The sequence below is a fragment of the Neltuma alba genome, unplaced genomic scaffold (genome assembly GCF_004799145.2).
Source record: "Neltuma alba isolate B1F8T4 unplaced genomic scaffold, ASM479914v2 tig00012410_pilon, whole genome shotgun sequence".
Taxonomy (NCBI): domain Eukaryota; kingdom Viridiplantae; phylum Streptophyta; class Magnoliopsida; order Fabales; family Fabaceae; genus Neltuma; species Neltuma alba.
Genome location: NW_021636902.1, coordinates 472197 through 488260, shown reverse-complemented (window position 1 = coordinate 488260; position 16064 = coordinate 472197). Strand labels below are relative to the sequence as shown.

The following is a 16064-nucleotide window of genomic DNA, read 5'->3' as shown; positions in this document are numbered from 1 at the left end:
GTTTAAATGCATATCTAGGAGTTTATTTTCAGATGAAACATAATATTATTCAAAAGAGATATCATCCACATATATTACAATATTTGTGAAACAATATATATAATAACTTATGATGCTACATATATAAATTAAAATAACATTTTTTTTGTAAGCGTGAATTATAGTCATATTTAGACCTTGAAAATATTTGCCTACTTAGTCCTACTTTTATTTACTACTTCTGATTTTTAATATAAGACTCATTTAACTAATTTAAAAAGATTAAGAAAGTTACTAAATTATTTTAAAATATTTATGATTATAATTTTTCCAAACTAATTTGCTTTACTTATAAATTGACATATAATTTAATGATATATATAAATATTTTAGAGAAATCATGTAACATATGTTATAATTGAGTAATTTTTTTAATTTTTTTAAATTCATCGACTAAATTTTATATTAAGCAGTACGTAGTACTTAAGCATGGAATGGAAGCAGCTATATGATAATTCAAACAAGCAACCTTGAGGCTTGATGGGACCAAGTTTTATGTAGGACTTGGTCAAAGTCCATTTACTGCAACATGCTGCGGCCATCAACAAAGAAAACAGTTGCCTAGCCCTCGCTGAATCGATCAATCAGCAATTTCACATATCAACTTGTTATTTTAATAGTGCCTATTTAATAAGTGTTTCAGAGAAAGACATCCCAACTACAACTACGTACCACACGTTACGGCTGCTACTTCACCAATCTCAATCCATAAATAGAATCCAACATAGTAACTTCCCTCCACCACAAAATTCATACTCTCACGGTCATATTTATAAGATAAAAAAAATCCTATTTATGATTCATATCATCAAACTTTTTATATGAATGTATTGCGTATCATTTTACTTTTCATTTGCTGTTATCTCTAGATTCTTAATGTATTGAAAAGTGTATATATTAAGCAAGGGTAAAATTTAAAAGTTATTAAATTTTAAGGTATAATTAATAAAGCTAAAAGTGTAAAAGTGGCCGGATGATTGAGGTTTTTTTTTTTTTTTAAAGGAGTTTAAGAATGTAGTCACCTTTACTTAGAGATGTGTGTAATTCAAAGCATCCTACTTGCGGTAGTATCAACTTTCATTAATATTTCCAACTTAATTCATTGGAAGGAACAATAAATTAATGAAAAAGTTAATCAATATGAAATGGGAACCAGTTTCAGTGCTTATCATCTTAATGAGCATCCTAAACTCATCAAATATAAACAATTAAGTTCTTATTTAAATAGTCCAGATTTTAAAATTTTAATTAATTATTTTTAAATAAAGAAATTATTTTTGGAAAAATAATAGTTAAAATATTATTTTTAATTTTTTATTCTATATCTATTAAAATAATTATTTTGAACAAATAAAAAAAAGAAATTATATCTGGATCATCCAAATCAAATTTAGATAGTCTAAATCTAATGAAGTGAGGGTGGAATGCTGCATCATAGTCAAAATATCAAGTTTTAAGATACAAAGGGTGGAACAGGGAGATCGAACTGCATTGTGCTCCACGCGATGCACTCGTGTGCAGATTTCCTTGCCAAAGGCGCTCAGTATCTGAGCAGCAACATGCAACTTTTGCTAAATACACACCCAGGATGCCTCACAGTCTCACACTCACGAGGGATGATATTTCCCAGCAACTCGCGTCTTGAGTTTTCCCGATTTGGCTCTCTCCACAAGTTATTTTAACTTGCCTATTGTATTCCCGAAAAAAAAAAGAAGATACAAAAGGGTAGAAGGAACGGCAGAGAAATTAAATTAATTCGCTGAACATTAAGTATTCTTTACACGTACAAAAGAATCATTGAAAAAAAGAATTGAAAACCAAACTGAGGTGTGAACAAATTGTTTCCGAGCACAGCAAAGCATAAATATTAGATGTGTTAATTAGTTGACGACGCTGCATGTCTTTCTGATCTCGCCCTCTGAACCAGCGAGCACTTCAATCGAACCCATACGAACCATTGCCTTGGCAAACTTGTGAGCCCAACTCCAACCATGCTTGGCATTTCGCAGCGCCATGTTCCTTGTGGACTCACTTTCCAACAATGTCTGGTCTGAGGTCAACAACCCACGATGACTCCTCAGTGCCACATAGTACTTGTTGTCCAATCTACTAGGCGTAGCAGCATCAAGCACAACCTTCGGATCTTCACCGCCATTGTTGCTGGAAGGCGGACACTTTCTTTTCAACAGCTCAACAAAGGCAGGATCCATGGAAGGATCCTGGGGATGAGTGGCATTGAAGGAGTAGAGACGACCGGAGAAGGAAGAACAGTGAGATACGCCAATGGAATGAGCACCAGAAAGAGTGACCATTTCGTCCGCTGATAATCCCTTTCGTGCAAAATTGTCAATGAGTTGCTGTGCGTTGAAGAAAGGTGGGGGCACATTGCCTTGGACTTCGTCCATGATTGAGACACGACCGTCTCTTCGTCCTGCAGGCACATCGTAGTTTATGTGTCCGACTTTCTGAGCACTGTCCCGAGCAGCGAAAGCCAGGATGTCCGCACAAGAAACAGTTTGAGGACAGACAGCCTCAATCAGAGCCTTGGCCTCATCAATGACCTCGAAGCCACGTAAGCTGGGGTTGTTTACTCGGTGGTCTCTCTCAGCCGGATTGCCAGGTGTTGATTTCAGCAGCACAGATCCATCACAACCCTGTGTATATATATATGAACCGACGACATGATGAGAATTATATTATATATATATATGTATTTGAGATAAAGATAGAAGGTAGGAAATGGGTGTGATGGAACTCACCCTGACGAAGCAGTCATGGAAATGCATTCTGATGAGACCAGCAGCGATTCCAGGATTGGCAGAAACAGCTTTGTTGACGGCTCTCTTCACGATTGCTTCTGCTGATGGACATGTCGACTTGTAGAAACCCACCTTGAGAGACGCTGAGGAAGAGGCCAATACTGATGAAACTGAGAGGATCAAAACGAAGCTGGAGAGGAATGCTTTAATGGGATCCATGTATAGTGTTGAAGGTGTTCAGGCTAAAGCTGGATTTGTAGGATGCTAATAACAAGGAAAGTGGAAGAATGATATGGGTGATGAGTTGTGAATGGAGGGTTAGAGTGAAAGGTATTTATATATATAGAAGGGATGGAGGAAGGTGAGAGTAGGTTTTACTAAGTTAACAAAACGCGTGTGGCTATTGGCTGCAAGAACAATAAAATATAAAGCTGAATAGGTTGAAGCTGTCTCCTTTTGAACATATCAGCACCTACGGTTTCTCCTCCACAAGAGTTTTTCTACTGGCAACTCAAATTATTAATTGATTAAATAGTCCATTTCGCTGCCACTGTCACAGATTAAATCACCAGTTCGTGTTTTTGGGGAATGAATTTTCTGTTCTCTTAAAGACGGCTGTTTGTTCTTTTAATGAACAAAGGTTAATTAACCGTATAATAACATTTTAAGGATCCATATATATAATATTAATTACTGCTATTGATTGATGAACCTTCATTTTCAAAGTATTTAATTCTTATGGATCCATTTATATAAATATAAACTTGTGAGTTTGGAGTAATGGACAAATTAACTAACTTGTGATTTGCATTACGCGGTCAATGTGTTACTATACATATGGTTGTTGCAAGTGGACTGCTTTGATGGCATTCAGTTGGCTGGCACTTCCATTTCTTACATTTATTCTTACAAGCAACACGGCCTTGCTTGGTTTGGACATTCTATATAAATGCCACGACTTTGTCTGAGTTACTTCAAACGCCGCATCGATGGCCCAAAATATGAAAGCAAACAACGAATTCGTCTTAGATCACTTTGCTTGATTTCACAAGTTCTCTATTTTGTTTCATATTTAGTACTCCCCTTATTTTCTTATTTAACTATTTTAATTAAATTAAAAAAGTTAGTTAAATTGAATAATAATTATAAATATAGCATATGTTTCGCGAAATATCTTTAATTAAAACTTCTTTACAAAACTGACTTTCAAAAAATGCTTTACATTATTTTATTAAAAATATAAAACGGTAGAATTGATATATGTGTGGAATTAATGAGTAATAAGTACTCACTCGTTTTATAAAATATATAGATGTATCAGAGTAATAAGTATTATTGTGGTATTTAATTATTTAATAAGGATAATTTAGGAAAAAATTGATAAATTTGATAAATAGGTCTTATATTTAGAATCGATATCAACCTTCTAATTAGGTCCTATATTAAGGACTGGAGGAGTAATATATAGTTAAAATTACCTAAATAATATGGTAGAATAATCAATTTTATTATATATACATATAAGTATTTTCTTTATCGTAGTAATTAAGGTCAATATTGTCTTTATAAGATTAGATTTTTTTTTCTTTCTCTCTGTTTTCTTCCACTCAACCAGGCATAAGAAGAGAAAATCACATCTATCCCTTAACTTTTCTCTTATATATTTCAATTTTCTCTCCCTCACATTTTCTCTCTTCAGCTAGCGTAGCACAAGGCAAGATACACACATATATATATATATACACAGAGTAAATATACATATAATAGTAGTACAAATTTTGTCACAAAAAAAAAAAAAAAAAAGAAACACACAGCCCCCGGCTAATTTTATGAATGACTTCAGGTTCTTTGATTAGGAACCAAACTGCAATTTTTAAAATAATTTTACGATATACTTCATAAAATAAGTATTTTAAAGATGTTTTATTTTGATTTACATAAAAATACTTTGTAATCATACCAAACCCCTCGTTGGTCTTAGTTGAATTAAATGCCCTCGTGGGGCCGCCGTGGAATTGAGAACAAAACCTCTCACTGAACTGTGTACTATTTTCTTTGATCTGACGTTCTACGTACCCAAAATTGAAAACACACAAAACGTATAATTCGGAACAGTCTGATGATGAAATGTTCAAAGTCAAACAACTTCCCCTGCAATACACACGTTTTGGTTCTCGATCTCCAGTCTCTACATCAATATCCCACAAAATCCTTTCTTTCTTTCTTCCTTTCTGTTTTTTTTTTTGGCCAACTCCTTCAGTTTTCTTCTTCTGCTAAAAGAAATGGTGTTGGTTTATAAATGGTTCCCTTTTTTCCCTTTTATTTTTGCCTTAATAGTGTTTTATATAAAGAAAATTCATTCATTGGTTGATCGCATTTTTATCTGACCTGGTTCAAGTGTAAATGCAATAAGGGGAATTATTCTCTTTCAATATTGAGCTTTTGAGATCATTAAATGAAATTCGGAGGATTTAATGAAATTCTTAGTCTTACACAGGATCATTAGAAAACTTTTCCAGATCAAATTACAATTTTTTCAAGTATAGATGGACCCAATGTTGTATTATACCCCCATCAAATGCTTAAGATGAAGGTACTTCTTCCAATGTTGATTTTCTTTAAACTATTTTTTCATTCCTAAAACTAAAATCAATATGATCGCAATTAACTTCACATAAAAATAAATAAATATTATGAGGTACTATTCTAACCTAAAAGAATCATAAATGTATACATTTTGTATTAAAGTATATACCTATGCTTTATTAAGGACATGCATACGGCAATTATGTTAAAATAAAATTTTAAAAAAAAAACTATAACAGTGCTTCGCCTTTTCTTTCATATTTGGAGATAGGGTCACATTCTAAAGTAAAAAACTGTCTTTCTCTGCCAAGGCCTCCAGCCGTTTCGAACAAAGCAAAAAGAATGAAAGGAAAACATGACTAGAATTTTGTACAAGAGAAAAAATTGAAAAGTTCCAATTATTTTTACGAAAACTGCTTAAAATTTCTGCAAAATTTATTACCCAAAGATACGTAAAAACTTTTCTTCAGCGCTATGTAACATATTTTAAGTTATATATAAATGTTTTTCATTTTGCATTAAATATAAACGCCACACAGCTCAAAAATAATTACCCGTGGATCCTTCAAGAAATTTTGCAGCCGCAAATTTTCCAACAGATTTTCCTCATTTTTTTTCCTTCAATAAACATATTGATATTGTCTTGTGGATCAACGTTACTACCTTCTCTTTCCTACCTAGATAACAATGTGTTTGTACTGCTGGTGGTGGGGGACTAGTATTAACAGGTCTCAACACCTCGTTCAGTAGCAGCTACCTAGTTTGTTCTTTACCCAACCCCCCCCCCCCAAAAAAAATATATATATATATATATATGGCCCTTTGACCCCTTTCAGCCACCGGAGCAAAAGAAACTAGCTCAGCATTACGCGATAAGGCCTGATGAATTTTGCGATGCAGTATACATTTTGCCAGGAAGGAATCTTAATGCGCATTGCAAAATGCAAAAGCGCCATAGACAGAAGTAGTTGCTTAGAGAAGAGGGCTTTTCAGTGTCAGCCAGCAGGTGATACCGAAATCTCAAAACTCAGCAATTAAACCTGAGCATCCATCCGATTGATCATTTGAAAAATAGCCCGTTAAAATCATCTCCTAGATGGGTTTCCCCCTCGAGGTGGAGCCTCATATCCACCTGCAGCACCACGTGCAGGTGGTGTTGCAGACCCGTATGGCATATTGTTCGCCGGCACAGCGGCATGTCCAAGTGGTGGGGCAGCAGCACCTCTAGACTGTGCATCATAGCCAACTGCTCTTGATGCCTCATAAGCAGCTCCTCTCTGTGGATCATATCCAGTTCTCTGAACATCATAACCAGCCAATCTCTGCGGATCATAAGCACCCCTCTGCGGATCATAAGAAGGCATTGCAGATGCATCATAACCAGGCCCTCTTGGAGCATCATAACCAGTCCATGCATGAGCAGAGACAGGCTGAGCTCCGACATAGGGAGGAGCAGAGGCAGCACTAGCAGCTGTTGCAACCCCACCGCTTGCAGCAGGGAGGGGACCACGTCCCTGTTAACAAGTGCAGAGTTATTAGGCAAAATACGTGGATGACAAGTCGGTAGAGTAAAATTGGACTACGTCTCAGTTCAACCTATAAACCATATAGGTATAGCCCTTCTGATTGGTAACGTTCACTGTCATCAGACATACAGGGTCTACATTTTTACCATAGCATTTCATCACGAAAACAGAAGATTTGACTACAAACATCCATGCCATGCTTATAACGCTTCTTAATCAGTCCCCTAACTTTCTAACACATATGATACGTAGTCCTCCATACCCATTTTGCACCAACCAAAGAAGCTCATAAAACAATAATGCACATTTGCATAATAATAATCAGTCCATGTATCTTAAAAATAGAGAACGAAATCATAGGTTGACTAATTTCATTATCTAAAAGCAATCAGAAAATCAACCCTCCGTCCCTCCGTTAAAGTAAATCGGGCCAATCAAAATGGTCATGACAGATTGACTGATGTCTAAAGGAAATCAGATCAAACAGAGTCCTTTTAATTCAAGTTAACTATATTGATCACAAAATCATATCATAATTGCTTTTTTCTTTTTCGACACCAGAGACTATCTTCCCAGCATGTGACATCATTATAGCATATGCTACAGTCATGGTCTTACGGAAGCTCATCAAACATTAGGAAGATTGGCCAAATTAAAAGGCATTAACAATTAGTTCAAAGATCTTAATTACGCAGAACAAAATCACAGAGATCAGTGACACTGGAAAGTGAACTCAAAACCTTCAGTCCCATAACAAAGTTAAGCAAAGCATTTACACGCACCAGAGCAGCAACATAACCATCTTCATATGCATTTTGACCACCAGGAAGACCAGAGACATCATTCTCATTATTTCCAGGAGTGCCACCATATGGGCCTATGACATTTGATAGTAATCTGAAGGTCAAACTACATAATCCATGAAAACTTAAAAAAAATGACCATAACAGAAAGAGAATATAACAAGAGATACAAACCATTTCTTCTATCAATGTTAGTAGTGTTTCCTAACTCAGCTCTAAGTTTTTCCACTTCCCTTGCCATAGACATGTAGTTCTTTTCCATCACCTGGAGTGACTCAAGGTGATCATTGTACAGCTTTCTTTCATAGTCATACGTGGATCTGCAAAACCCAACCATTCGATTATCAGTATCAGGGGTATTTATTACAGTAAATTGACAATATGCTTGCAAGATAAGAATTAGAATGCAGTTGAAAGGAAATAAAGGAAAGAGAAAAGGAAGTTTTATAAGCACTCTTTAATGGATAGGAGAACAGAAAATTAAGGGAGCAAAACACCAATTAAGAAAGAAGAGCATTTATACAATCTTGTTGAAGGTCAGTTAAACTATATCATTCTTGATATCATTTATCTTCAAGTTCTATACTCTTTGAATGCAATGGAAAATGATAGAAGATGGAGGAAGCCAAATACCACAAATGAAGGAACTTTCCTATCCCTTCAAAGTAATCAGGTCAGGTTATTTTAATAATAAAAAAACACAGCAATTATATTCTTTTTCATTTCTCAGACAAGCCACATTCTTGATATCATTATATAGGTCCTATTACCCATATGCTAGGTTAAATGGACCCAAAACAAAAAAAACAGAAACTTAAAACCACATCACCACAAACAAAGGAACTTTCCTAACCCCTCTTCAAAGTAGGCAGATAATGGGGAAAAATGGAAGCGCTTGTATTATAGTCTTATGTCATTTGTCAGATAAGCCACATTGTTTTTAAAATTTTATAGCATCATATATGTTTTCCTGTTCTATATGTTAGTTTAAATGGAACAAAAAAGACACAAACTGAAGGAATCAAAACACCGCAAATAAATGGGCTTTACTATCATTTGTCAGATAAGGTCAGGTTTTTCAAAAAAGGAAAAAAAAAAAACAGAGAACATTTATAATCTTCCTTCCGTCTATCTGATAGGCCACATCATTTTTTTTTTCCCAATCATTATTGAATCTATCTGCACTCGGAATTCTGTCCCATTCAGTCTATTGAGATCAATCTGTTTGAGCACCCACTAATTCTTCATTCTTTTTCCTCATATAGAAATGGAAATTCATGATGTAGATGGAGGGAGGGAGGACAACGGTTTGCAATGGAAAGGGGTGACAAAGAGATGTACTTAATTACACTGCAGATTAATTGATATACTTTCTTACAAACGTAGTCTGCAGAAATGCACCCAAGCACTGCCAACATTGCCATATTGGACATAAATCAAGTCCTTATTAGGGTAAAGCCTTATCAAGCCTCCTACTTCCAGCACGTCATTCACGTTACTCTTATTATTAACTATCAGTTATAGCTCAAATGAAATTTTCATCCAAAGAAAACAAAATAGAATTTTAGTTCTTCCATTGAGAGCCATAAATTCATGCTTCCAGATAGCTAATGATCAACATTTCATATCATGTACATACGGTTGTACTAGAAGTGACAATATACTAATGCGACGGGTCAGGTTTTAGTAACTGTGAATAATATTGCTAGTGGAAACGGCCCCTAAACAAAAGAAAACGATTACCTGCAATGCTGATATTCCTGTCTGAGACCCTCAAGTTCTGACATGAGAGCAGGAATCTGCTGCACATCAACATGGGCTCTTTGAAGATCCTGAGACAATTGCTGCCTTTTAGAAATAAGTTCCTGTCTGGACACAACCAAATTCTGGGCCTCTGTTCTTGCCTTCTGTAACTCAGCTTTGAGAGGCTCCGCCCCTTGAAGATCAGTTTCCATTTTGGCAATCTTATCCATAAGGTTCCTCATCTGCTGCTCCCTTTCAGCCTTGATAGCTCCAATTTGCGCATTCAATATCTGTAACTCATGCTGTGCCGCGGCAAGCTCCTGCCTCAATGTCCCATGAGTGGTGGCAAGCCTTTGGTTCTCCGTGGCCAGCCTCTGCATATCAGCATGTTGAGCAGCAAGCTTCTGTTCCAGAACTTCCGGTGGTGGCAACAAATCAAAAGGGGAAAATGGAGCCAATGGAGGGCGTATACCAGGACCTAACGGCTCAGGATGTATCAACCCAGGACCTGGCAAAGGACGCCTCATATGTGGAGGCGGTATTCGACCTTTACTGCCCATTCTATGGACCTAAGACTGAAGATGATACACAAAACCCAGTGAAACCACAAAAAGAATCATCAACATCCACCCAGCTTTCAAGAATGGTTCGTTAATCGCATAATTGCAAATAAAAAAACCAAGAAGAAAAAACAAATTTCATGTAATGAATAATCCAGGCAAGCAAAAACAAGAAAGAATTATCATAAATATATCGATATCAAGATGATAAACGATCTGGAATAGCAAATATCTTACACGAGTTCAATTTGACAGCTGAAAGAATGTGTTACCTTCCAGCAATTACACGCTTCGTTCCGGTACCACAAACTAGCCAGTGAATGAACAGAGAGAGAGAGAGGGGTAAAGGAACACTGGCTCAAGGGTTTTGGTCAAGGAAACGGGCAAATCGAAGAACTTTTTTGTCCAAGACATGGGCAATGGCTCAGGAAGCCGGAATCGGAAAAAGTTTTTTAATAATTAATACTATTAATTTATTAATATCAATCAAGAATTAAGCTCGCAATGATCTCGTTGGAAACATTGCCACTAAAATTAATGTCAATATTAACATGAAAAATGGGAAATTAATTAATATTACTATTAAATATTAAATAATTTTTATTATTTATAAATATGAATAGCATAACTTATTTATTATGTACTATTTAATTTTTTTTATATTTAAGATGTAGTAAAATATTATTCCACCGATCATAAATATAAGACTCTTATACACATTGGTATAAAAGTCTTATATTTAGGATTGAAAGAGTGTTACAAATAAACTTGTTATCTTTTTGCCCCCAGCAAGAATACCTCATGCTACTAATATAATTAGAATTTCACCATCCAAACTTTGAGCCTTGTAACACTACTAAAATTGTTCATATAATCCGCACTTTTATTATGGGGTTCTGGTTATAAAACAAAAAACTTTTATTGTGGGGTTTCTTCTTATTCCACTCAGTTTTAAGAACTTACTAAATAACTAGAGGCATCAAACCAATTTATTTGCCTAGTCTTACTTGTCATATTAAAAAAACACAAAGTCTAGATCAAACATTGTCCTCCTCTAACATATTTAAATATGTTCTTTTAATTTTCTCTGAACATTTATTGATATTATACTTTTTTTTCCATAATAAATCCTATACGTGTGTGTACAAAAAAAAAGATTTTGGTATTATCATGAAGAATTTTAAGAATTCGAACTTCTACTTTTATATAAAGTTTTAAATTAAATCCTTAACTTGACATTATGTGAAAATAACGCGTCAGTTTTTTATCTTTATAGTTTTAGAAAACGTTAGATTTGATTTCAATATCATTTTTCGAGAAAATATATTTTCAAATGAGATAATTATTTTTTTTAATGAATAAAACTACTCATTAGTTTTTAACAATTTTCCTGAGTCTTGGGCCAAATTCAGTCTTCCTGCTGGGCTGGACCCCTTTTGGTGCACCCGTGTGGCCTTTCTTTATTACATTATTGTGTTTTTTATTTACCAGCTTTCTTGATATTATTGGTGCCATTTGGTGCGAAACATTACAAATAAGGAATAGGAACTTAGATTACAATTTAAAAAATTATTAAAAAAATATTTAGTATAAGTAATTGCTTGTTACATAGAATTAGATAGACCCATGGAGGTAGGATTAGAAAATATCACCTCCTTCCATGACATTCTCCAATCACACATGTATCGGTTTATCCAATCTCATATAATAAGAAATATCCCATAGTAAACACTCTTTTAATAGATTTTTTTAATTTTAATACAAATCCTCATCTCTTATTTTTCATACTTCGTATTAAAACAAGACCATTGAGAGCATACAGACCTGGGTTGCAAAATATCTTAACCTGGGTTGCAAAATATCTTAACCAAGCCCAAGTTAAGTGCTCTGGCCTGGCTTATTGTTATTGATGACCAGTCAATCCTTTCTTGCTTTTTTTTTTTTCCAGTGAAACAAGGGGCCCTAGACAGGACTACATCCTGACATCGTGCAAAAGTGAGTCACAAATAAAATCTGGCGGTGAGGAAAAAACCATCAAACCACTCACCCTTTGCAACGCCTCCTTCGCCAACCTGTCTGCAACAATATTTGATTCCCTTCTGCACCAATCTATTTGCACGTCCCAATCCTTGTCTAGTCATTCACCCACTTGCAGAAAGGAGGCTATCTTTCAGGTGGTCTTCATCCCAGCCTATACTGATGAGTTCCACTAACTCCCAACAATCCATTTCAATCACCACCTTCTTCCATTGTAGATCCCACGCCCTTCTAAGGCTCCATAGGACTGCCCAAACCTCAGCATGGAAGCTGCTCCCCCTTCCCATGTTAAACATAAAGCCATCTTGGAACTCGCCATTGTGATCTCTAGCGACTCCACCACAGCTTGCTAATGCACCGGCCTATTTTTCTTCATAGCGGACGGCCCAACCCCCAAGGGGTTACGGAGAGAGTAAGGTACCCCTTTTTTTATTCATATCTTGTGTGGAAATCATTTCCTGATCTGTCGCCCCTCCCTCTACGCCTTGAATTTCTCCCTCACTTAAAACAATGAAGCGAGATCCTCGGCTTCCCATAATTTGAGTCGCACATAACCACTACCAGAAAAAAGGCTTTTAACGGCGGTTTTGAAGGCGACGTTGAAAGGTAAGGAAAACACAGCGGTTAAAAACCGCCGTGAAAAGTGGACTTTCCACGGCGGTTTTATATTTAACCGTCGTGGAAAGTCCATTTTCCACGGCGGTTAAATATAAAACCGCCGTGGAAATTTTACTTTCCACGGCGGTTTATAAATAAAACGCCGTGGAAAAGGACTTTAACGGCAATTATATGTATAACCGCCGTTAAAAATGCTTTTTTTTTTTAAATTCTGCTTTATTTTCGTGTTTACCACCCTGCAGTTTACAGTTCCAAACAAATGTAGGCAGTGCAGATCACGCAGAACAAGATCAATTAGCTAGTTAATATACAGTAATGAAATTTTTTTTACACCATTCAAAAATAGGGAAACCGGCCAATATAATATAACTAAGTGGTTACCAAGGAACACATATTGGCTAGGTCCAACAATTCTGAAATAGAAGTAACTACTTCTCTGTACAATGGAAATCATGAACAATATAAGAGGAACTGAGAGAAAGCATCTAACAATGAATTTTTTGAGAAATAACCTATCTATTTGAAAGCTAAATTTCAATTTTTTCGACCAATGTTGTTGACAAAGTGTCCCTCATCAAGTTGATGTCATCCATGAGATATGGCGCAGTATTTTGAAATATCTGTTAATCAAACATAACATAGTAAACTTAGTCAAAAATGTGAAATAAATTGAAGAACGTCATGCAACGTAACTCATCTTTACCTCGTCTAATTTCTCAGTCGTTCCTGTCTCACTTATGTCATTCATGTAGCGGATGACATAATATCCACACTCAACATGTCCTTGTTGACAATGGTACTAAAAAAATAAGATATAAAATTGAATATTAGACATTATTGATTATAAACATTAACTTTAATTCATCCAAAAATGTTTAAAAGTTAGTTCAAAACAACATATACCTGTGGAAGAATCCATGTTGGTGCTTGTCTATTTTGTTTAATCGCCACGACATTAAAAGTATGAAAAGCCCTATCAACATTATAAGAGAAAATGATATTAGAGCATGCTTGTATAAACTTCACAAGTAATAAATATATAAATAAAAACTAACGTGTCGATGACATCTTTGGTTTCTTCGGATGGACTTCCACAGAGTGAATCGAACCAGTAAACTTTGTTGTCAAAAGGGACACAAACAATTAGAGACCAATGATAACTGCAAAAGGCAAACCATGTTAATTATAACCCGACACATACAACTTGTATATCTCAAATACAATAATACACTTACCCTTCCACGTAAGGTGCAAAATATATTAGCTTTTTGGTCTGACTCATTGCGGTCAAAGATGTGTGATTATTACCTGGGAAGGTTCAGATACTCGGGGCATCTGGAATCCGCTCGTACCCATCATCATCAAAGTCTGTTGAAACTTGACATCGAATTCATCACGTATCTTTTGCATCTCTGCCATGTGTTGTTGACTTAGTTCAGCTCGAACTCTCTGTTTCTTCTTGTAGTCGTTGGTCGAGCTCCTCTTTAGATACCATGTTAGCGGAGGATGTTTGGTGCTTCTTCGTGAAGCAGAGCCAAAAAATTCTTTAATACCAATCCCTTTAGGGGCCACTCGGACTCTTCCGGGATGGTCAGCCTTTCCAATAGCAGTGGCCAAGATATCCATCCGTCCTTGAGAGATGAATGTACCTTGAGATAATTGCTCCTCAAGTGTATCCTATATCATTAAAACAACAAATTCAATTTAAGATAATTGAAAAAAACAATTAATGAAGCATAATTCTTAAATATTACTTACAATCCTCTCAGCAACAGCAGCAGACTGTGGAGTAATGTATTGACCCTTTTTAATCCTCGCCGCCTTCCATTTTTCTTGGCGAGAAGGACGCTCAATAGATGGCATGTAGCCAGTAGGATCTGAAGCAGCAGCCATCTGTGCATTCTTCAGTCGTTCCTCCATCATACTTCTTTCCAACCCACCATACCCTGCACGAGACATGGTATGTGGGTATACATTTTGCTCAGATATTTGTTTGTTCTTCTGACTCAATGCCTATGACAATGAAACCAAATCGACAAAATTAGTTTAGTTAAATAAAATATGACCTGATTAAAAAATAAGTTTGAAGAAACCAAACCTGAAATGCAGGGTCTTCACGTTGCTTCACAAAATTCTCCCATGCCTCTTCACTAATAAATGAATATTGTTCCTTAGGATGCTCACCCTTTCTTTTTCCATTAATATAATGTGTTGTAAGCATGGACTTAAAATCCCTCCACCGTTCAGCAATTTGCTTCAACAGACGGTCTCTCATTTGTTTAGTGGCAGGAATATCAAATGTCAGCTGCATGCAATACAATAATAGCATAGAGTTATAAAGTAAATAAACAACTATAATTGAAACAAGTAGAGAAAACAATGCACAATATACCAATATATCCTCCCAAAGGTTTTTCTTCAAATCTTTGTCCACCTTCTTCCAGTTAGGAATGTCAATGCTAATTTTACTGCGTGCGAGATAACCCATATAACTAGTAAATTGAGCCACATCCTTTCCTATAGGCTTCAGATCATCATCAAACTCCATTGTAATCCTCATAGGCTGTGTGCTCTCATCACGTAAAGCTAAATGCCTCATATGGGTTGGCCCTCTACCCTTTCTCCGGCTAGTAAAAGAGTTGTCATCACCAGAACCCTGTTGACCGGATTCATCCATTTCCTATGTAAAGAACAAGGAATTAATAAATGAAAGAATAAAAAATATCAAGTTAATATAAAACATTATATTATTAAGTATATTTAGCAAAAAAAAATATCAAAAAATTCATTTGAGGCTTACAACGATTATCCTCCCAAATTCCTTCACAATGATCATCTCTAACAGCATAGTCATCATCTACCAAATCTAATTCAACTGCTTTAGGTCGAGTAGCTGTGAAAGCGGGGTTTCATCAAGATTAAGCTCTAAGTCACCATCATCTCCACCAACTCCTTGCCTTTTACCTTGAAGCACGATAGACAATTTCTTTTTTGCTAGATCGGGAACGAAGAACACTTGTTTTGCTTGACTTGCCAAAATAAATGGCTCGTCTCCGTATCCAAACCTCTCAAGATCGACCGAAACAAATCCAAATTCTTCATCCACTTGCACAACATTACTATTAACCCACTTACATTTGAAGACGGGAACTTTAAACTTGGTATAACTAACCTCCCATATCTCTTCTATTATTCCATAATAGGACATTGCCGCCAACATTGCGTTTCTGTCTTTAGAACTAGCAAAATGCATGGCTTCCGCTACTACCATCACCCCACTATTCTGCATAGTACTCTTATCATCTTGGGTTTTTGTGTAAAAAGAATAACCATTTATATCATATCCACCCCAACACAAAACCTCAAAAGAAGGCCCTGTAGCTAGCCTCTGTA

At 35.8% G+C, this 16064-nt stretch overlaps 2 protein-coding genes across 2 annotated transcripts; both read right to left on the bottom strand.

The window, feature by feature from the left end:
• Nucleotides 1-1805: 1805 nt before the first annotated feature.
• On the bottom strand, nucleotides 1806-3017 carry LOC114726914 (peroxidase 5-like). The gene is made up of 2 exons (XM_028913632.1): nucleotides 2799-3017; nucleotides 1806-2693 (listed from the first exon to the last, which is right to left on the bottom strand). The coding sequence occupies exons 1-2, from the start codon at nucleotides 3015-3017 to the stop codon at nucleotides 1920-1922; spliced, it is 993 nt and encodes a 330-aa protein (XP_028769465.1). The 3' UTR covers nucleotides 1806-1919.
• Nucleotides 3018-6226: 3209 nt separating this feature from the next.
• LOC114726896 (protein FLX-like 2) lies at nucleotides 6227-10370 on the bottom strand. Its single transcript, XM_028913617.1, has 5 exons — nucleotides 10289-10370; nucleotides 9457-10031; nucleotides 7888-8033; nucleotides 7693-7787; nucleotides 6227-6898 (listed from the first exon to the last, which is right to left on the bottom strand). The coding sequence occupies exons 2-5, from the start codon at nucleotides 10014-10016 to the stop codon at nucleotides 6470-6472; spliced, it is 1230 nt and encodes a 409-aa protein (XP_028769450.1). The 5' UTR covers nucleotides 10017-10031; nucleotides 10289-10370; the 3' UTR covers nucleotides 6227-6469.
• Between the last annotated feature and the right edge of the window lie 5694 nt (nucleotides 10371-16064).